Source organism: Numenius arquata, chromosome Z (assembly GCF_964106895.1).
Source record: "Numenius arquata chromosome Z, bNumArq3.hap1.1, whole genome shotgun sequence".
Lineage (NCBI taxonomy): Eukaryota > Metazoa > Chordata > Aves > Charadriiformes > Scolopacidae > Numenius > Numenius arquata.
Genome location: NC_133616.1, coordinates 68,011,851 through 68,035,599, shown reverse-complemented (window position 1 = coordinate 68,035,599; position 23,749 = coordinate 68,011,851). Strand labels below are relative to the sequence as shown.

The 23,749-nt window shown below is 38.1% G+C and overlaps 1 protein-coding gene across 1 annotated transcript in view; it reads left to right on the top strand.

The window, feature by feature from the left end:
- SRFBP1 (serum response factor binding protein 1) overlaps window positions 1-23,749 on the top strand; it is a 79,811-nt gene that overhangs the window by 28,162 nt on the left and 27,900 nt on the right. Inside the window, exons 2-3 of the mRNA XM_074166320.1 lie at window positions 1,608-1,696; window positions 2,674-2,746. Coding sequence (XP_074022421.1) covers window positions 1,608-1,696; window positions 2,674-2,746 — 162 coding nt within the window. The remainder of the gene's footprint in view (window positions 1-1,607; window positions 1,697-2,673; window positions 2,747-23,749) is intronic.

Genomic DNA, 23,749 nt, shown 5'->3' with positions numbered 1-23,749 from the left:
AGAACAGCAGACCAATTTTAAGTCACTCATTCTTGTCTCAAAAAACCTTCTTTGCGTTTTCCCTTCTCTCTGTGTAGGAGCCAGTAAAACTGCCAAAGTGCAATTTCCTTCCCTTAGTTTTCAGGGGAGCACTGGTCCACACGCTCCTCCTCTGCCCTGGCGGACGTGGGGCTGACGATCAGCATGTGCTCCTCTATAGAAATTGTTTTGCTCTGACTGATCAACCTTCATGAGAGCCACTGCTGAGTAAGCTTAACCACTTTCTTGTGCCGGTAACCTAGCTACAAACATAATCAGGTGTGCTAATTATGTGGATGTTTTGGTTTTTAATAACTGATATAATCTCACCTGTCGCTGTACAGAGGATATATACTAGCCAGGCTTCCCCTTACCAGGTGTGAAATGTTCATCTGTGAGTTCTGGAGGTTTATTTTTTCTCTTTTTTTGGTCAAGCTTGATCCTGGTGGAACTGATTTGATGGTGCAGTCACCATCAAGCCATCATTTTGATGTTATCTCTGAGAAATTGGAAGATAAAATAGAAATGTGAGGTAAAGACCTTCCTGGAGAAAGAAGTGCCAAGGTATTTTGAATTTATCCCACTGGATAAATTTAAGAGACATTTGGCTTTTTGTCAGGAAGACTGATTTGTTTGTTTGTTTGTTTGTTTTAATGTTTCATATTTTCTAAGTTTAACTGTTAAATACAAAATATTAATAGTGATAGCAAGATATATATGAACAAATAAGGTTTGGTTTTTTGAGTTGTAAAAAAGCAAGGTTATAAGTCACTATTGACTCCTGTATCCAAAATGTGCGTCATTGACAAGACAATGCCTAGACGGAAGGATTCCCATGATGGAATTTAATAGCAAAAGATTCCAAAGATTTACCTGTTTGTACCATCTGTCTAATAATAATTAGAATTCTGTTCCTTTTATTTTGGGGCGAGAAAAACATCATTGTTAAGTTTTCTTTAATACTGTCCACTTTGAAACACATTTTGGGAACAGAATGCTGGTTAGACAGGAAGTTGAAAGAGTCTGTAGTGAGTTGGAAATCACTTTGATTTTATTTTCAACAAAAAACAATTCAAATACATTATGTGATTTTTGTATCTTGAATTTTGTTCTATAATAAATAATGTTTAGTTTGGGAGTCTTTCCTTAGTCTTTCAAAGTGTTTCATAAAGAAAATACTTTTACGTATTATGTACCAATGGAAAAGTACTGGTGCTATTTCACCAGAACAAAAATAAACAAAGTGAAGGCAAAAGGTGAGTCTTTTCAAATCTCTAGCTCAGTCTAGCTCTAAGAATAATATTAAAGTATGGCTAGTTAGGAATGTCTTGTCTTCTGTTTAGACCTCAGACACATTTTTAGACTGTTGGTTATTCTTCCTCTGGTGTTTATGGAAGCAGTTTGATTTTTAAATGAGATGTGAATTCAGTTGTACTGGGATTTGGTTAGCAGGGGAACGCACTCTGTTTTCAAAAGTAGTTCTTTTTGTTGAACTAATTTCTAAAATTTAAGTCAATGTAATGAATGTATTGTATATGGAAACTAATCAAGGAAAACAGGCTTTATAATGTCTTCCATCTTTCTGACAGGTTGTGAAGATGAGAAAAGATGTGAAGAAGGCCAGAGTCCTGACTATTCGCAGACTAACCAGACACATCGGGAAATTAAAGTTGAAAAAGTCAGTTTTTAAATATCAGTGTTCTTGTTTGTGTGTTTATAAATGAGACCGTATCTTAAATGTTTTCTCAAAAACAGAGAAGTGGGAGAAACATGTATTACATTTAAAACTTAAGGCACTATGATGCATAGATTCTTTGTCTTGTTTTTACACAGGTCTTGTTTTTTATGGGTATCTTTAGGTAGACTAAAGATACTAACTGAAAAGCAGTTTCATAAAGTAGAATTCGGATAACTTTTTTGTAAAGGGATTCAGTCTGTTGGAAGCTAATCCCAAACAGTTACAGAACCTTTTACAGCACCTTTTAAAAGTGTCAGACTTGGTCTTTTAGGTTATTCTGCGGTTGAATGTAAATTATGCAAAATTTTCTCACTGTGGTTGTATGCAAGGTTCTATAGCAAAAGATACTGTTCTGTTTGCATGGATATACAGATCAGACTTTTTTTTTTAATAATTAGTATTAATGTTTTGTAGATTATGTTTTTAAAGATAACCAGCCCAAAGTAATTTGTGACATGTCTTGTTGGAGATGGTATAAGATTACATCTGTTACTGTGTTTGAAGTGTAAATCGAGTGTACTTTTCTGCTACAATCTTAGCAAATAGCATAAAATAAGAAACAAGTCCAATGATCTTTTATATTTAAATATTACAGCTCTTAAAATATGATTACATTTGAGATATCAGTGTCTCCTATGTATTGTTGATAGAAATTGCAGTTACTGTTTTATAATGAAGTAACGTTTGTTTTTCTTACTATTCTGGTAAATCCTCAGTGTTTTTTCCTCTGTTCAGAACAGTAGAAGCATTGGATTATGTTCAACTGTTTGTTAAAATGTTCATTTAACAACAAGGGAATGTAGATGTCCTCATTCTTATGATATTTTTATTTTGCTACTTAGTATTAACCCATGGGGAAATAAAATGAACAAAACCGATTATTTTTTTTTTTTAATAAAGAGAGTCTTCATTTGCAGGGGTTCAGAAGACTTGAAATTAAAGAACCAAAAACGAGTTGAGAGATTAATAGAAGAAATCCATGCCATGAAGGTAATACCATGTTTACATATTTAAGTATGAGAGGCAATTAATTTCAGTATCAAAAAGCTTTGTCTGTTTTCTGGGACTCAATTACTGAAACTTAACTATTTCCAGAGTCATCTTGGTCATTATTGTAACACACCTGGAAAATTAGAAATATTTGCATATTTCTATGTTTTTACTGCATCTGTCAAGATTTTTGACATCATCAGTAAATACAATTTGAGTCTTAAGCTTGCCAGGCTAAACATGAATTTGTTTAGAAATTCATGGTGCTTGAAATTTTTACTGTAACAGTTAAAGCACAGAAGTTAAAGTTCTCGTGCCACTCAGGAGTATGGAAGGTATTTTTGCAGTATCTTCATTGCCAGTTCTCTTACCTTTAATGATGATGCCACTTGTATTTTACTTTCAGCTTGAAAGTTCTGTAGTAGTTTGAAATTTTAGCTACAAGGGACTGGTAATGCTTGAGTCAGAGCTTTTTTTATGTTCAGCCTTGCTGTCGATACAGTTTTTGTATATTGTGCGTTACGAATTATCAGAAAATTATTTAGAAAATTTATAATTTGGTAATGTTTTGTACTAGTCATATCTCAATTTTAATTGATGCTGGTTAAAATGGTGTGTGTTGAAATGAGACACAAACACCAGTCGTAAGGCTTGAGCTCAAGAGTCCTGTATTGGCCAAGAAAATTGTTTTCACATAAAATGGCTGCTTGTTTTTCCTTGATGCCTGTAATGATTAAACCACCCTTACCGTTGTGTATTTTGTTTGGGTGTTTTTTATCCTTTATCTATGGGTTGTTTTATTTTTTCTTTCCTGATCCTTGCACAGATATTAGTCTTCAAAAAAATTGATAACTGGAAAGGCTTCATTGACCTGTTTAGATGGGAGTTGTGCCAGATTCATCAGGTGGAATTGTAGGGGTTTTTAGCAGAGTACTTACAAAACAAGAGTCCTTACAAATCAGTAAAAGAGAGAAGAAAATGGGCAGCACTATATTAAAGGGTAAAACACTGGTCAAGCAACATGACAGTGATATTTAGACATTCTGCTTTTCTGGCTTACCATCAGTATTAAACTTGGTCTTGTACTTGCTCTTTTTTTTTTTCTGTCACGTTTATGTGTCTATTGGAGCATGATGAGGATTCTGGAAACGTCTCTCAAGTGAGAGTGTATATCAAGTGATCAGGTGTGATGCAGCACTGAGCTCACAAACCCATGTTTTATGGGGCTTCTGTGAGCGCTCCTGAGAGGGTTTCACTGCAAGATCCATTCTGCCCTCATCTCCCAGAAGTGTTCACTTTGTCCATGTTGTGCCTTTCCTTCCAGGATTGGCTCAAGCAGACATCCTAATGGCTGTCCGCACTCAGGACTGTATTGGCCAAGTCCATTCCAGCTGTTTCTTCATTTGGCATTAATGACTGTAGGACTTTTAAGTGTTAACGTAGAGTGATTGCCAGGCAGGGTAGATTTGTAACCCTGAGAGCTGAAGGCAAACAAATTTTCCTTTGAAATAGTTTACAGGAAGGGAGGAGTCTTGAAAGTGAGCAGCTAAGGAAGATGAAAAGCTCTCCCGCTTCTCAGTCAAATTGCTGGTAAATGTGCTCAGTTATCTGAAATTGTTCTGTAAGTGGTCTTTATTGTTAAAAAAATGCACCCTTCTATTACTAATATTTTTATAGCAAAAAGGTTGGTTTTCTTGGGATTTTTTAGTCTTTAAAAATGAACAAATAGTCACTTACTAGCTCTACAGTGTATTTGCTTCTTAGACGAAAGAAGAATTCCTGTTTCTTATGAACCACAGCCTAAAAGGTACTAGGTGTTTACATATTTTTTCATCACTGTTGATTTCTAGACTAAGAGAGCTTTTTAGTGTTGGCATAGAAATAGTCCTCATTCAGTATGGAACAGTAATAAGGCAGCTTTCACAGAAATCATTGATATTATTTGAGATAGTGGGAGATATCTCCCCCAGCAACCTTTTGTCTTAAGTTATTGATTATATCATTCATAAAGAAGTCTTTGCATAACCTGAGTGGATATTTTAGATTTTTTTAGGAAAGTGTGGACAGAATAGAAATGGTTAATAAGGGAAATTGGTAAGCAGTCTACAAATGTGCAACTTAGAGTGGGTTTGTATCATCCATGCTATTCTGTCAGTTTCAGTGTGTGGTTCCCAAACCCTTATCAGAGGAGATGCAGATCCTTTCAAAACTGACTGACTGTGTGCAGAATATAGGAATTGGTCATGTTCCACATAACATGCAGAAATAGTCCATAAGCTTCTACTTATATGTTTTATGTAAGAAAAAATGTCTGCTTTCTCTCTTACTGAATATGTAGTCTTGAGGAGTATAGCAAGCTGTAAAGAGTTCAGTTGAAAAGACAAAAACCAACAAAAATAATCATACCAGCCAAAGTGGTTTGGAGTCAGAAAGTGGATGTTACACCAGAGTCTGACAGCATGTGTATTTTCAGATTAAAAGATTGCTTGAGATGGCTACTTACAACTTCTAGAACTTCTTTATTGCTTGGACAAAGGCAGGAAGGGTTGCTGTAGATTGAAGAAAATACATCTTTGAAAGACAAGAAAAATGGTACAATTTTTTTCTGAGTTTTTCCCAATCGCGAAAGACAGCGCACCTCTTCCTAAATGTGCATGTTTCTTCCATCAGTCAAGAACAGACTCAGACCACCTTTCCCTTACCCCATATCCAGGAAAAAAAAAAGCCTTCTGGGGACTCCTGGCATGAATGAGGTCTTTTGTGAAGGACTTCATGTATCCTGGTGACCTCAGAAGGCATGGGAAGAGAATTCCATTTCACAGGGAATTTGTTTCAAGCTCAACGAAGAGAAACTGACATTCTGGGACCTCTACACAGTTGTCTGTCTTACTGAAGTTTTTAATGTGATGGCTTAAGTTTCTTTTACTCAGGGTAAAAATCTGAGATGTTGAAATCCCAATAAGGGAGAACTTGTCTTAAGAATTACATTTCTGCATTCAGCTGTCTGTAAACACACAAACCTTTTGTACTGGTTCATTTACTTGAGGAATCTGTTTCTTGGTCAGCACAGTGTTTCAGTATGGCTGCTGCCACTTTGTGGAACAACTGTTATCTTTCATCCAGACTGTAAGAAAAAAATAAAAAAAAAATTAATTGCCTGATGGTGCATCTGTTATTGTAGGCTGGCTGCTTGTGGCTCAGCAGGATTTGTAAGAGCTGCAGTCCTTCTGAATGAGACAAAACTTTCAGTTATAAAATCTTAGCTTCTCTTTCTAGTGTGGATCTCTACTACTTACAGTCTGATATTATAGGAAGGAGAAAATGCTTACTGTTATTTGGTAACTCTTGTCTTACCTTGTCTTATTTGCATAACTCTTAGGGATGTTTTTTTCCTGTCTTCAAGTAGACTCTAAAGAGACACTGCTGACATAATTTCTCTGTAAATATACTGTTTCCTAGGAGTGGGACATAATTAGATGCTCACTTTTCAAGTTAAATGCTGTGTCTGTGACTACATTTTCTATATCCTGTACTACATACTTACACATGTACAGTTCTGCATACATTGAAAACCTAGGAAGTGTTGGTGCTGGGCTGTATTAAGAAACTTTATATTTGAATTTGCAAATAGCATATATTGTTATGTGGTTGTTGGAATGACATTTAGTTTTTGATTCTATATGTTTTCATTGTTAGAACTGGAGATTTAAAGGAACTTAATGGCAAATACAATGAATAACATCTCAAGCTCAACAATCAGAACTAAACATTGTGGGAAATGAAAGCAGTTAAAAATTCCAGCTACGTGGATGCAGGAACTGGGTTAATTGTTTGCAGGAGTTCTCAAAACTATTGGAATAGTAACTGTTTTTTAGTTCTTCAGATTTCCTTTTGCCAAAGCTATATAAAATATTTATTTAACAATTCATGAAAGATGGGAAAATAGAACAGTATGATCGTTTCTAGTCTGTCTACTATGATACTACTTTTTTAAAATACAAAATTGTGTATACTTACAGGAATTTTTTACTTGTTTGTCAGGCTTGATGATACTGTCAAAGTGGATTAATTATCCATTGCAGAGTACTCCTTACCACATTTAGGAAGCTGTGGTGTTTTAAAAAAGTTTCTTTAAACGAAAATAACTGTCTAGTGATTTCTTAGAAAAGTGTAGCTTATTTTGAATTGTTTAAATTTCTTGGCTGAAATTAGGTCTTAATACAAATTTATGTGGTTGCTTTGCTGTGTATTTAGGAGTAGCCTTTGTCTGTATCTTAAAATGAAAACCTTGGTATTATGGCAGGTGCTGCTATAGCAGTATCGTGTTTGGAAGATGCCCATTAATGAGATACGGAAGAAAGGCTACTTGCAGTGCTTGAAGGGAAAATGTCTTCCTCTTGTTGGGAACGAGCAGCGGTTGGTTACAACCATTGCTAAATGGCTTGGAAAGATATGTTCTCTATCTTGACAATTATCACTGGAGAAACAGATAATACAATGTTTTTGTTTTAACACACTTAGAATATTTATCGCAGGATAATGAATTTAGTACAAGACATACAAGAAAAAACAATGCTTTATATTATTTTATCTCAACTTTATATATTAGCAAGTTATGAACAGAAGTAGAGTTAAGCATGAACTCTAGTATTACCGTATTTTGAAAGCTTTTGAAAGCCAAATTGTTTTGTAAAGGTAGAGCTTAAGCCTGAAGGATGTTTTCACAGTCTTCGGCCTTGGATCAAGAATCATCCAATTTCATGAAAGTAACAGTGATATGGGTGAGAGGGCAACACTAATGGTTTGGTTTTGGTTAATGCTTTCATCTTCCTTGGCTTCTTTATTGCAGTGATGGGCCCAAAACTGAAGACAGTACTTGAGGTGTGGCCTCACCAGTGCCGAGTATAGGGGGACAATCACTTACATAGTCTTGCTGGCCACACTATTTCTGACACAAAGATGACTTTGGTGACTTCACACACCCCATCCCCTCCACAGAGCACAACGTCCCCACATTACACAGCTCGCAGCATGCAAAGGCTACCCATGGCAGTGTACACATGCCCTGTCTTCCAGGCCAAAGCACTGTAGCAGCACAGCCCTCTCAGGGGGACGTGTACCAGCAAGGTCCAGTCTTGGTTAGTGTCTGATTTCCCCCATGCTCCCCACCAACACCCGTAGTGCTGGTGCTCTGACATCTGGCCTGGGAGTAATGTAGAGACACTGTCCGCAAGTGGACCTGCAGTTGAATAGGGTGAGGGACATGAAGGGCAACACAGAGGACTTCTGCAGGAATATCAGCAGCCACAGGAAGACTAGGGAAAATGTGGGCCGACTGATGAGCGGACAGGAGATTCCTGATAAAGGCCATGAAAAAGGCCACTTGTTCTTCATTGCAGTCTTTACTGGTAAGAGTAGCCTTAGGATTCCTGGGATCCTGAAACCAGCGGGAGAGTCCAGACGAAGGAAGTGTCTTACCCTTGGTGGAGGATGACCAGGTTAGGGAACATCTGACCAAAATGGCCATACTCAAGTCCATGGGACGTGTTGGAATGCACCCATAGTTAATGAGAAAGCTGGCAGTTGTCACTGGCCTCAGTCAATTTTGAAAGGTTCTGGCAGGACCAACTTGGGGACGGTGGGGCATGGTGAGGGGAAGATTCCTGACAGCTGGGAAGAAGCAAATGTCACTCCTATCTTCAGGAAAGGCAAGATGGAACATGAGAGGGACTGCAGGCCAGGCAGAGTCTCCTCAATTGCTGAGGTGATGAGCAGAGCAAATATTGCTGAAAACCATTTACAAAAAATATAAAGGACAAGCAGCTGATTGGGCGTAGTCAGCCCAGTTTGCAGGGTGGGAAATCCTGTTTGACTAACCTCATAGCCTTCTATGGTGAGGTGACTAGTTTGGTGGGCAAGATGAACAGTGGTTGTTTATCTTGACTTCAGTCAAGCTGTTGACAGTTTATGCCGTAACTTCCTCACAGGCAAACTGAAGTAGCAGGGACTAGGTAGAGGGACCTAGGTAAAGTGGATCAAAAACTGCCTGGACTGCTGAGCAAAAAGGGTTTAGGTATCAGCGTGAAGACCACCTCACTGGAGGCCAGTAGCTGGTGGTATACTGCAGAGTTTAATACTGGGTCAATAGTATTTAACATCTTCCCTAACCATAGGACAGAGAATGTGCTCGACAACTTTGCAGAAGGTTGCACTGCCATTCAGAGGGATGTGGACAGGCTGAAGAAATGGACAGAGAGGAATTCTCAGGAAGGTGTATGTCAAGTCCTGCCCCCTTGATAGCAGTAAACCCTTGCACTGATCTGTGCTGGAAAGGAACTGTGCAGGAAAGGACCTGGTGTCCTGGTGGAAACTAGCTGACCATGAGCAAGCAATTCACCCTCATGGTAAAGGCAGCCTTCAGTCTCTTGGGTTACATTAGGAAAGGGGTTGCCGGTAGGTTGAGGGTGGTGATCCTTCCCCTCTAGTCAAACTTGGTGAGATCAGCTGAAGTGCTCGGTCCAGTTCAGGGCTTCCTAGTGCAAGAAAGGTAAGAACATCCTGGATCAAGTCAAGTGAAGGGTTCTGAGGATGGCTGTGGGACTAGAACATAAAGGAACAGATGAGAGTGCTGGGACTGTTCAGCCTTGAGAAGGCTCAGGGGCATCTTATCAATGTGTATAAATACCTGATGGAAGTAGTGGTTACCACCAGTAGAACAAGAGGCAGTGGGCACAAACTGAAATGCAAGAAACTCCATTTAAACTTAAAAGGAAACCTTTTCACCGTAAGAGTGATTAATCATTCAAACAGGTTGTACAGAGATTTTGTGAAGTCTACATCCTTGGAAGTACTCAAAACCTGTCTGGACCTAGTCCTGAGGAATATTTTCTACTTGACTTGATTGACCAGGGGGGTTGGACTAGAGATCAAACCTCTAGCTGGAGGAGTACTCCAGAAGTTCCCTTCCAAGCTCTACTATTCTGTGATTCTGGTGGAGAGATATGAAGAAGACAACTGGGGAATAAGAGTGGGTGAAGAACTTTCAGGTCTGTCTGGTTAAAAGTGTTATAATCATTGGTAAAATATCCAACTGGTTGCTGGTTTCAAGTGCTGTCCATTAGGGCTTTGTACTGTTTAGTGTGTTCGTAATGCCATAAATGATGGTATGGGGTTTATGGATGATACCAAACTGGGGGACATGGATGACATGCCTGAGGGCAGGGCTGCTATTCAGAGGGATTTGTGCAGAGTAGAAAAGTGAACTGAGACAAACCACATGTAGTTCAAGAAAAGCAAATACTAGTCTTGTATACATAGTCTTGTATCTGGGATGGAATAGCTCCAAGCAACAGTCCAGCCTGGAGACCAGTTGGCTAGAAAGCAGCTTTGTGGAAACATAAGACAAAAAAGTGCCCCTGTGGAAAGGAACATTGACTGCATTGTGGACTGTGTTAGTGTACCTGGCAGGTCCAGGGCAGTGGTCCTTCCCCTCTGTTCGGTTGTGGTGGGACTGCAGCTGGAGTGCTGTGTCTAGTTATGGGCTTCCCAGTACAGGAAAGATGTGGACATACTTGAGCAAGTCCAGCAGAGAGCCACCAAGCTGGTTAGGGGCTGGAGCATATGATATACAAGGTAAGAGAACTGTGTTTTTTCACCCTTAATGAAAAAAGGCTAAGGGGAAACCTTATTATTGTATGTAGCTGCCTAGGAAGATGAAGCCATTCTTTCTTCAGAGGTGTCCAGTGGAAGGATGGTGGGTATAAGTTGCATGCTGAAGAATTCTGACTTGCTGTGTGAAGAGGAGGAGGGGATTTCACCACTGGGGTGATAAAATGAAACAGGTAGCAAAGAGAAGGTGTGGGATCTCAGTCCTTGGAGGTGTTCAAAACTCAAGGGCCCTGAAGAGCCTTCTCTGCCCAGAGCTGCTTTGGGCAGAAGATTCTGCTAGATCTGGTGGTTTCTTCCAGCCTACATGAGTCTGTGTTTACACAATCATAAGCAGGAGGGATTTTAAAGTTAGGAACAGCAAAACTGTAGATGTACAGTAAAATATTTAGCTTTAGTTAGGAGTGAAAACAATCTCATTTGGTCAGTTGTTATTTTTCCTTTTTAAGAAATAGCTTTGGGAGTAAGTCAACAGAGTTGCATGTCTAGGTTTTGACATAAATGAATAACTGTGCTATACTGTAGAATTACCTTCCAAAGAGTGTGTGGAAGAGTATCATAAACAATATTGAGAATTGTTTACTCAGTATTAGAGTAATAAAAAGAATATACTGTGTGGAGCAGTACTGCACCTCTGCTTGTCTGGACAGTGGAATTTAATACTGCTGTAATTGGTAAACTTATGGATATTCTGTTGTGTGCTAGGTTGTATTATTGAACTGGTATTACCAGTAAATAGACCTGTTTCAGAGAAGATGTAAACAATTGGCCTTAAGTACATATTCCATGCAAAAATGGCAAAGATATTTGCATGACAATCAATATCTTATGACTGGAGATGGTAAAGAAAGCATCATGTATTTCTGTATTTAATTGGTAGTGGCATAGTGTTTTTATCATCCTTTCCATATGAATATTAAAGCATCTTGGGCATTGGGTTAGAAGGGAAAAAGGGTTTGTTGCTGTAGCCTCAAGGTGAAAGTTTTTGTCACTTTCACTTTTACAATATGCTCTCTCTCCAGCTCATCTGTCTACCGTAATAGGTCATTGGATGTGCTCAGTGATACCTTCTACTTTTTTCTGATCATGAAGTTCCTCTTCTGGGATATCCTTGTAGGAGATAATTCCTCGGTAATTTATGAGCATTTTGTTTCAGAAGTATTATGACTTTTTGGTACTGAACAAATTCTTACTTGAAAAACTTCTTCTGTTTCTGAAATTAAAAAAATTACTTTAACATTGAAATAATGTGCAAGGACAATGTTACACTTCCAGAGAGAAGTTAGAGAGTCTGAACAAATACAAATTATTCCTGGAGCAAAGGCTGGTGTATGTAATTGCTTTCCAGTCAAGACAGAAAGGATGTTGCTTCTGAATGGAATTTACTTCATGGAAATTTCACTTCCACCTGTCTACCAATATGTACATGCACATATCCTTGGAATTGGATGATGGCAACTTTTTTTACCGAAACACAGATGTTTTACTCCACCTTAGCTATGAAGACCAAAAGTATATAGAAGTGATGAGCTGAATGACTGTCTGTTTGGATACCTTTCTCAGTGTTTGAGGTCTGAAGCTTGACTCTTGATATTCTTGATTAACAAGAATGAGGGAGAAACTCCTTGTCAGCAGACTACATAACCATGTCTCCTCAGTCTACCCACTTCTCTTGAACATTTCTACCCACCACCTTTTTCTGACACAATTCTTAAGATAGTGAGAAGGCAGGTTGGTATACTCACTGACTGAGTTCTGCTCTGTTTTTAATCTTCATAGCATTTCATATTATTTTCACTGACACATTGCTTCCATTCATGTTTATGCTAAAATGAGAAAGTCCGTAGTTAATATAACTTTCCCCAGGTCAGTCTCCTGTTTGCTCCTCTTTCAGGGTCAAAATATCTTAACTGAGCAAGCTTAACAATCTCAGCATGAGAAAGCTGTAGAATATGATGTTTTTTCCAAGATAGCAACCATTACAGAATACTTAGAATTGTAAGGAAAACTGAGCCAAAGATGGGGTGGAAATCTTGTACTGTACAATTTTAATTTGGAATGACATTCATTCCTACTGTTTTATTTCATTATGATAACAGAAGTAATGATTTTTTTTTTTACACCAAATACTGCCATGGATTGTATAAAAAAAAAAAAAGATGGTCTCCATTTCTTAAATATAAAAAGCAGGAAAAATATCACCAGCTTCTTTTTCAAGACTTCATCATGGACAAGATACTTAAATTGAAGCAGTTATCATGTGCTTTTTTTCTTATGTGCTAGATTTTTAGTTACAAAGTGAAAACAGATCACAAAGGCAGCTTTGTGTTGGATTTGAGACAACTTAAGGAAAATATTAAAGTAGGTTCTAAGTAAAGATTGTCAGCTATCTAAAAAATATGGCTTGCAGCTGAAGGTTTTTCCTCTTGAGTCTTGGGTAAGAATTTTACTATCTTACTTTTTAGTAAGGATGCAAAATAAGCTATTTTCACTTTTAAAAAAATATGGCTTGTAGATGAGAATCCGTCTCCTTTCTGAGTTCTGTATACGTATTTTTATTCTTTATTTTAATAAAGAGGCAACGTTTGCAGTAGTACAAAAAACAAATTAATGCAACCCATATGCCTTAATTTATTTGAAAATTGAGTAGTGACAGCAAACCAAAACATTTATTGTTATTATTATTATTCAAAATAATGGCAAAAGTGTCAGCATGTTTCTGTGCTCATTTTGAAAATATTTATGCACATTCCAAATAGATACTTTTTTTGTTGTTGACTTCTTTCATCATCCCAACACGTATTTCACTACAGTGCACCAACTTGTGCCTCTTCATTAACCTTCTCCATAATTCACCTGAACATAAGATAGAAAAGAATGATTCTGTAAGCACTGCATACCGTTTCTTTGCATTTTGGCCAACCTATGCTGAGGTATACTAAAAGTTGCCAAATAAGATGCCCCTGGTGAGATCTCTGAGGCAATTCTAGTTATTTTCATGCTGTATACTAGCTGGTCTTTGTACTTAATTCATTCTGAAGAAGTTAAGAAGAGTATCTCCAGTAAATAATGAATATACTTAGTATGGTAGATCAATATTAAACTGTCTCACTATCCTTAACTGTTCTTTTTGGGACCCTTTCTTCTGAAGAAATTTCCCACAGAAATTTGGTCTTTAGTTCTTCCCAGATATAAAAGAAATTTTTCTGGAATATTGTCATAAAGGGTTTATTCTTGTTTCTTCTAATTGGACGGGTTGGGGGAGGCAGCGGGGGGAGGGGAGAAGAAACTGGAAACCTACTGTGCATATCTTTATAGTCACTTGGAAACTAATTAATTCAGAATGATGACTGCAGCTGCTATGACTCCTTATTCCAACTGATGCTTTTGTGTGTAAAATCTTATTTCCCCCATGGTTGCCTCCTGCTTAAAAATATATAAAGTCTGTTCTGGGAATGTAATACTAATGTAAATATGACTTCAGTGCTGGACAGACTCATTGGCACTTTTATTAAAGAATGGATTTAGTGAACACATGGGTGAATAAGATGCGGCAGAGTAATTGTACCTTGCACCTTGAAAGTCATGCCTTGCAAATCAGTTTGAGTTGTTTGAAGGAATAAATACGTTCAGTGGATGTTGCTGATTGAGTTTGTATATTCTTTTAAATTTCCAAAAAGCTGTTGTCCAGCTTTCAGCAAAGTCTCTTGTGGTTTTTTGTGGGTTTGGTTTGGTTTTTTTAGAAAAAAAGCTGTTCATGGAAATGATTTTCTTCTTCTAGTCACAGAGTTAAACATATTAAGTGGAAGAACGGAATAGATGGTTGGCTTTCATGGTGTTGGAAAGCCAACAGTGGAGTTCTGTGGAGATCAGTGCTGGAGATTATTCAGAAAAAGAGAATGAATGACAGCACTTGATGTTCCAAAGTTTCAGGATAGTGAAATATTAACACTAAGACGCTGAAGAATAATACTACAAATTGACTAAATGGGCAATAAAATGGCTGAAGAAGTTCAATAGTGACAAATGCAAAGTAAAGCATGTGATGATGGTGAGAATTAAATTTCCAGTGGTTGTTCATTTTCACTGGATCAAAATTCGCTATTAGGAGTGAGGAGACGGATACTGGAGTTACCATAGTTACCTGTGTGAAAATGTTACATTGCTATTCAGTGTCTTCAGGCAGAAGACAGTCTGTTCCTATTTAAATCAATTGTTAAACCATATACTGCATGTTGTCTTAGTGTATTTAAAAAAAACCACAAACAAAAAAAAAAAGAAAAAAGGATAAAGAAAAGTGTAAGGGATGATCAGATACGGCATAGCATCTACAGAAGGTGTAAAAAAAATTGGAATAGGATTCCCCAGGATACAAGGCGAACTACTGTTGTTGGAAGTTTACACATTTGTCCTGGATAGTTCTTTTGTGCTTTGTATAACAATATTTTGCTCAGGAGCTTCTAGCAGCCAATTTGGAAATCTGCAGGTACTGAAAAAAAAAGTTGTATTTTTCATATTTTGTTGCCAGATCCCTTCTTTTCACCTTTACCCTCACCTTGGGAAAATGAGAGAGCAGGTTTGTCTTGCTCAAGTGTCAAGATCTGTAGGAAAGAACAAAAAGTAATTTATTTTCTTCCCCATGGCGCTTTAAGAAGAGACTGGGGGAGGAGTACCTCTCCTGGAGATAGTGCGTACTGGGAGAGGGAATGGAAAAAGGAAATGCTTTCTCTCCATTGTCTCTAATCTTTGAACTCTCTTTCTTTTATGCCCTCTAGAAGCAGACAAAGGGGCTGTGTGTATGGCTCTGTGTACTCACGCTTTTGTACCTCTTTCTTTCCAGGTTCTTCTGTCTTCATTATTCATTTCTGTTTCTATATCTATTCTAAACCAGAATCTAGTGGGTGGGGATTATTAGCTGGATTGCACCCGTTCCTCAGTCACTGTCTTCACTAGGAACGTTGTGAGAATATAGCACAGCCTTCTCCTGGCTGCTTTGGTGGCAGTCTTTTGGCTCAAGCTCCTGTTGGGAGAAAAGAGGCTATTTCTGCTAGTTGTGCATAGCGTCCCCTTCTGGCAGTCTATGCTGTTTTTTCTTTAATTTTTACAAAAACAGTTCATCTGGCAACCAACGATACTGGCAACCGTTGCAAATACCAGGGAAAGTAATTCAAAACCAAAGATAGTTCCAGCCAACACAGGACTGCTTGGAAATATGTTAACCCTGAAATTGCATGTGGTTGTTATTTTAATATTAGAAAAGCAGCATGGAACAAATTGCCAGTACAGAGTGAAATTACAGATTGTACCAGTCCAAGTGAACACTGACATTCAGAACTAAAAGATGTTTGAAGAAAAAAGAGTATTCAAATAACAATAATTTTGGCTTCATCATACTTGCTGTACTGAATAATCCAGTGAGCTTGTTTTTTTCCTTTTTTGTAACTTTTCTTTTGAATGCTTGTAATTGTAGTTTACTTCCATAATACCTTCTACTTCTGAAGTTGTCACAAGATTACAGACTTGCTAACTTTTTTTTTGTATCCTATGGTGAAAACAGTGACTGCTGCTCCCTGAATGTGACTACTGAATCAAATGGGAATCTCCAAAATTAAACAATTCATTTAATCTAATTGACTAAATAAAATGCCAAGTTCACAGTGTTCATCTCGGTAGACTGATGTAATTGCTGGCATTTGACTTGCATACCTCTTGAAATATTAAATTAGTTTATAAACGTGGCAGAAAAGAGCAGCCTATACTTGCCAAATAAAGTTTGGGTATTTTACAACAGCTTAAACAAACTAGCCATGTTAACTCTTCTTTTGGGGAGTTGTTTTTTCATTTTGTTTTGTTATTAAACTGCACGAATAAGTAATTTTTACCTTAGCTGTGTGCTCTGCTTTTCAGAGAGCTTGTGCAGCATAACAGAGTAAGGATATTTAGCTAGAGGAAGGTAACCATATGGACAAAACTTTATTTATAGGAATATAGTATAGTTTTGTTCGATAAGTATTTTAATAACCTTAATTTTCCAGAGAACAATAAAACCAGAAAACTATAAAATTTTGTAGTGTGAAACTTAGTAGATGAAAACTCACAGGTTGACATTGAATTTCACTTGGATCTAAACTGAGACAGCAATACTGTAGACATTTAGTAATGTTTAAAATTGGTGCCAGCAAAAACCTGACACCACTGTAGTTTACAAAAGAACAAGTGCTAGACAAGTTCCACTTGAAGTACATTCTTGCATTCCCAATGATTAACTGTAATTTTGGAGCTCTTTTTTTTTTAACAGGTTAGTAATAGTTAATTCCCATCAAAAACAAAGTCCATATATTCATCTAAAGTGAGATGGTTGTTCAGCTTTCAATTTTTTGGGAAGTTCTATTCTGGTAATTTCCTATAGTGACTTATTTGGTTTTGTTATTTTAAAATTAGAATTAAGTTTTACTATTTTTCCTTAATCCGTTCTGTAGTATTTCTGCCCAAATTGTTATTAGGATAACAAGCCTGAAAATCAATGATTTCAAGGAAGATTATTTTTTCATTTTGAGAAGTCATATGTTAAAATAAAAGGCAAGTTAAAACAACATTATAATCCATGAAGCTTTTGAAAATGTAAGACAATCAATGAAACATGCAAAGTCATTAAAAACATACATGAAATTTTCTTTAGTGGATACTTTACGAAAATTAGCAACTGTAGAACCCTTTCTTTTTATGCTTTCCTTTCTCTTCGTAATACAGAATCTAGATATTGGATAAGTGAAAAGTACTATAATTACTGTAGGACATAATAATAATCTTAAGCCCTAATGATACAGGGGAATGTATTTAAATTATAATTCACCTAATTTGTCTGCAATTAGAGAGAAAATGTCTTCATTTCTACTGGATAAAACCTCTGGTTTCAGTATGTGATGATATAGAATCAAGTCATCCAGTCAGGTTGTCGGGAAAAGCTGTGTTGGCTAGACTCATGGAACAGAAAAAGATCTGTGGAATCTTTTTTTTTGTTGTGGTTTTGCTTTCCTGTAGTTGTCTGTTCTTTATGACACAGGTATTTACAGTAAAACTTGACTTCTATGGAAAGCTAAATCTGTACATCCGCATACTTTGAACTTTTATCAGATTTACTACATCAGCTCTAAGCCTAGCAAAAGTTTACTTCTTGAAGTCATTTATTAAAAGATGTCACTCCTGAAAATGTGCAAACTTCTGAAATAGTATTTATTCAAACAATATTAGTAAATATTTGTAAGACTGGTAGTATGAAAACAGTTTAACAGTGAGAAGTTCTCACATGCTAATTGGAAAGATATTGCTACCCTCATTGTAATATGACATGTCATTTTCACTTAGAAAAAAAGAATACATTAGTAATTTACTGATTTAATTCTTACTTATATTAATTTTGAGTGCAGTTATGCCCCAACATGCAGTATTTACTTTGCCAGTATATTACATTATACTAGATTGAAAGGATAGGGCATCCATCTTCCCAAACATATTCACCCTACGGTAGTTAATTGTCTTTTACGGTCTGTGTTATCACCCCATACAGTATTGTGTATTTTTACGTGTTTGCACCACTTAGATTTTGTGTCCATCTGTAATTTAAAAAGCAAGAGTTTATGTCAGTGAGGTGCCAATGAGTCACCAAAGAAACCATGACAGTAGCTCCCAAATAGACTCCCTCGCTTTCTCTGTCTGAAAGGTGCAGGGTGTGACGTAAATATGTACAAACACTGAAAATCCTGTGTCACTTTCCCAGGAAGAACAGCGAGTCATCCTGGGTAAGGCAGAGATATCTTTAACCTCAGTATGGGTAGTTTAAGCATATCTTGTCTTTCAGAGTTGGGGTTGTTCAGCCTGGAGAAGAGGAGGCTCACTTTTATCAGCAAATGGAGCAATAGGAGGAGGGGTAATGGTTTTAAACTAAAAGAGGGGAGATTTAGATTAGATATTAGGAAGAAATTCTTTACTGTGAGGGTAGTGACGCACTGGAAGAGGTTGCCCAGGGAAGTTATGGATGCCCCCATCCATGGAAGTGTTCAAGCCCAGGCTGGATGGCGCTTTGAGCAACCTGCTCTAGAGGAGGTGTCCCTGCCCATGACAGGGGACTTGGAACTCGATGATCTTTAAGGTCACTTCCAACACAAACCATTCTATGATTTCTTTACCTAACCATTTAATAAATGTTTCTATGTCTGTTTCGAGTATTACAAATAAATGCTTTGAATTGCATTTTATTTAAATTAGCATGGACTTAGTGTGGCTTGGGAGGCATAGCAAGGCCCTTCTCTGTATACTATGGAGGGATTCTGTAAACTGGGAGAGCTGTAGTGCTAAAGTTGCCCAGCTTATTCTTTGCCCTGAGTCCCAAGTGTGATTCACCCAAGAAACACAAGAATGAATCCCCATTTCAGCAGCATGGGCCAGTGGGTGAGCTGACACTTCAAGGATTGGTGGTTGCAGTTTTTTTCCAAATGACTGTTAAAGGAAATTTAAAAAAAAAGTTATAAGAAAAAAGAAAAGCTTTTAGCATGGAGATGTCAAGATACGTACTTGTCTCATGAAGGCCAGTAACATTCTGAACACATGACTTGGCAGTCCATATACCTTCTTATTTTTCTGGGCATCAGTCAAATTGAGACCTGTGGCAGGAATGGCCCAAATAGCACTCATCCCAGTGAATCAGCCTACCTCTAATGAGACTGGTTTTGGCCCTCCCTGGGTTCTCACCTGTGGGTTGAAAACCTCAGTCCTTCTCAGCAGTGGTCTTGGTAACTGTGGCGTAGTGCTTTCACATCCACCGAAGTGAAGCCACATGTAAAGTGTCTGTTTGCAGTCTGTTGCAACAGGAGGCAATGGCAGGTCTTTTTAGAATTGAAATGCTGAACTGCTGGATGGAATTCCTGATGAAAAAAATCAAGATTTTACATGCCACGCTTTCATATTTTGCTGTATTTTTAGTAGAAATATATGGAGATTTCTAGGGGCTGCTGTCAACAGAATTGTTACTATCAAAGTAGTGCTACTATATCCATTTAAATTAGTGTATCAGCCTATATTTTTGTTAATGAGGAATTAAACATTTCAGTGATTATCCAACCTATTTCTTAGCACCAAGTAAAATAAATAGCGCGGTTGCATCATTCAGGCGTTCTCATGTTGTCATTCAGCCAGAGGAGATAAATGAGGTTTTGGCATTTCTTGTCACCTTCAGCAAAGCAGGAAATCATTAAAATGAAAGTCTTAGTCTTCAGGTGTCAAAAGCTTTACTGCAAAAGATGCAGTCACAAACAAGTAGCAAATACAGTATTCTCGGTTTACCTAACATCAGGTTACAGTTAGGGAAATTTGAGACAAATCAATAGATCTCTCTGGAAGGATTTTATGTAATTTAAAGGTGATGGATAAAGATGAGAGTGACCTGGATTGCCTGGATTCCATAGAGGAAAAAATTAAAGCCAAATGGAAGATTAAATTTCCAGGAGTAAGGAAAGCTATGGGCTCTTTGTCTAGAATGAGTTCTCTTCTTCTGTATGATATTTCCAAGACAGACACTGCATCCCATTTTATTCCTATTTTTAAAATTGTAGTTAAAAAATGAGAGCAAATGCAGAAAAGACTTACAGAGGTTACATACAGACAAGCTTTCATTCAGGTGGTTGATGAAGTTCAAAACATTTAATTATTCAAAAGTGGGCTGAGGGGTGACTTGGTAATAGTTTATAAGTACTGGTAGGAAGGCAGCCAGCTACTCTAACGTGCTTAGTTTTGTCTGTTGGTAAAATTGCCTAGTGATTTTATAATAAAGCAGATATATCAGTGTAGCACTGATCTGCTTAATAAATTTATTAATAAGCTTAAGCCACACTTAACTGCACAATATCAAAATTTTAGCAGTTTAAATTTTCTGTCCTACTGTTCTGCTTATTAATTTTATCCGAATTCACCTCCTGGTAATGCTATTCATCTTGATTTCACATCTGATAAAAAGAGAAATGTCTTGGGGGGTTGGATTTATTTTATTTTTTTTACATAGGCAGAGTGCCAGTTACTTTGTTATGGTGGTCCACTAAAGAGACTTACATCTGTAGAAATTCTCGTGTGTGTGTGTGTATATATATATATATATATATGTATATATTTGGGTCACAGTTACTGACAAAGGATATGGAGTTGTAAACTGTCAGGGGAAAAAAGTGTCACTTTTTCTTCATAATCAGATTGGTATAACCAACTAGACTACTGCATTTCTTGAAAACGCCTTCGTAGCTGAAACAGACTATTACTCTTATCATGGAGGGTTTTTTTTAAAGCATATAAACTTTCAGGTGAACCATGGCTGATTTATTTCACTACTTTGACGATACTCTGCTTGTAAGTGCATGATCTTGTCTTTGAATACTTCTGCAATGGTAGTATTTACACTGAGAGTCAAAGACTACTTTTGCTCTGAATAACTAAAATACTGAACTTTTACAGACTTAGGGGAACAAACTGGTTATGACAAGAAGACATGCAGAGATTAAATTGCAGAAAAAAGAAACTGAATACCTGTTCTGAAATGAGCTTTGCATAGTTTTTTTTCCTTTCCCTTTCTTCTTACTAAGGAACCTAGGAAAATGACAGAAAACAGCAAAATTAGATTGAATGCTGGGAAAAAATATAAGAAACTTTGTGAGAAACTTTTACACCTGTTCAAGGGTAAAAATTGTGATAGTGTTTTAAAAGAGGTGCAGCAATGGGTAACAACCTACAGTTGAGATTTCACCAGCAATACTTGATTTTTGGTATGAGTGTTCTGTTATCTACTTGTATATACCCTGATTCTCTTATTTTTTTATAGAAATTCCTCCATTCGAAGACAAAAATAATCTTATAAAGCTGGTGTATATAGAGTGATTTCATAAGGAAAGGCTTAACACTCATATAGCTAAGAAAATGTGAAAAAACAATGAGGAAAATGAATGACTTGCCTGATAAAGGTAAAAGGAGAATGCTAGTCAAAATAAAATTGAAATTGGGTGGGTTTTAATAGTGTGAAGACTTCTAAATTGCTTCCACAGGCCACTACTGGCAAACTGTTTTTTCTGAGTCATCTAAAACTGCCTTAGACAGCATGGCTGGGAATACATTTTATGTGAATAATCTTGCATTTCTGAAATGTGTCAAAGCCTCATCCGACAGAGTTTTTTGTGTCTTTCCTGTCTTCTGAAGGCTATTCAATAAATTACATTTCCATACCCATTAGGTTAGAAACCATATCTTCCTCAGTATCACTTGGATAAAGTGTCATTGGAGCAACTGCATCAATATTGGCATGAAATGATATATTCAGATGCCATTTGTGCTTGACATACTTCTGTTCAATGTAGTCTCGCCTATCCGTGTAAGGCAGTTAACAGTTTATTTACATAAGTTCATCATTTAAAAAAAAAACAAAAAACCCAAACTTTGATGTTCTAAGTTTCTGTAAGAAGTGGGGTGAGCTCGCTGCCTCTGGTGGTGGGGCTGCCCCACAGATGTGCGCTGCCATATTCCCTTCCTGTGCCCCAGCACGCCCTTTTCTCAGCCCAGGACAGGCTTTGCTCCCCCATAGTTACTTATTCCCCAAATTCAGTATTTCGGTGTGACTTCATAGGCGGTCTTGGCTTCATGTCCTATTACCAGTACGGTTCCCTTGGTACTGTCAGCGCTGCAAGATGTACCTCCCCTCCCCAAAAGCTGCCCGGTACTCCACCTTTCCATGGAGCTTGTCTGTTTTTCACGTAACTCTCCCTTAATGATCTGTAAAATCCAGCCTCTGTGTCAGCTTCTCGCATTATCTGTCACATCCAGCAGTTTTCTTATGTCACGTCCAGTAGTTTTTCACATCCTGTTTATTCAGCTTAATCTCAGGCCAAGGCCTAGTCATCTGCCTGCAGCCGTGATGAGGTCCAACTGGCTGATGGGTTGGTTTGCCTGATGTCCTTCCACCGGAGCAGCTGCCTGAGCAGTGACTGCCTGAAGGAGCCTCGGTCTCCACGTTGTGAATATTGTTGAAAAAATGTGCAAATCCCAGATCTGAGACTCAGGCTGATCTTGCTGCTGCCGCTGTGTCACCTTCACCACTTCCGCTCTCGTCTTGGGCCAGCAACTAGGCTAAGACCAGGGGTGTAGGTGCCCTGAACCTGTGGTGTCAGCAGGAGGAGTAGGTGAGGGTCTCCAACCACAGGGAGCAGGAGCAGCACGTGTCCCAACCGGGACGACAGGGACAGTGTGTGTCCTTGGCAAAGATACAGGTGAGTCTGGAACAAGTGAAGCAAGTGAGGCTTTTGGTGCAGCATCTGGACTGGGACTACAGGTTGCCTAGTGCCTACTACTGATGGTTTGACCCCAAACATATCTCTGGTATGTGTAATTCACTAGCAAACTTCAAATTGGAGTAGCAGTGAGTGGGAGGCACTGGGTTCGGGCAGGTGTACCAGGTGGGCAGAGGGCCCATGCTGGTGTTCAGGATCCTGGAGACATATGAGTGTGGAGTGCCTGTAAGACAAGAGTGTGAGTGCATGTGTTCACCTGCTAGTGACTTGCTGCCAGCCAGCAAGTAGGAGGTCCATGAGGTGGATAAAAGGGCACTGGGCCCAGGCAGAGGGGTATTAGATGGACAGAGGGGTATGCTGTGCTGATACTTCAGGGGTCTGTGAATGTGCATGTGCTCATTAATCTAGAGGGAGTGGGAAGGGGGGGGTGGGAGCATACTCTCAATAGTGAGCTTCGATCCTGACCAGACAAAAAGGAGGAAGGGTTCTTGGCTGGCTGTACTTAGGTTCATGTGAGTCCTGGAAGTGTTACATGGGGGTGCTGTCTAAGGCAGTGCCTTGTCTGTGCCAGCTAGCTACATAGCTGAGCTTCACTGCTGGTTGAACTTGACAATGAGAAAGAAACAGCCACACCTATGGACCTGGAATGGAGACCTCTATATCTCCAGATGCATTGGGCTGGGCTCCAACAGCAGGGCAGGAGGAATCCCTGGAGTGGAGGTGGCAACCACTTACAACATCCCTTAACATAACTGGTGAAAGAAGATTTTGTAATAGGCACTCAATATAAAGGTTCTCTTTGTGAGTCAGGAGTTCTTGAGCTACATGCATCTCAAAGTTGAGAAAACTCTGCTGGGAAAAATATCACTATTATCCTTTTTCTATTTTCTTGACTGCTGCTGACTATTAGTAGACACAGTAGAAAAGTCTATTTATTGCAATAACTTGACTTACATGACTGCTTTTAGAAAACCATAGTGCTGATGAAGACTATGTAAGACAAAAATGCTTGGTTTTGCCT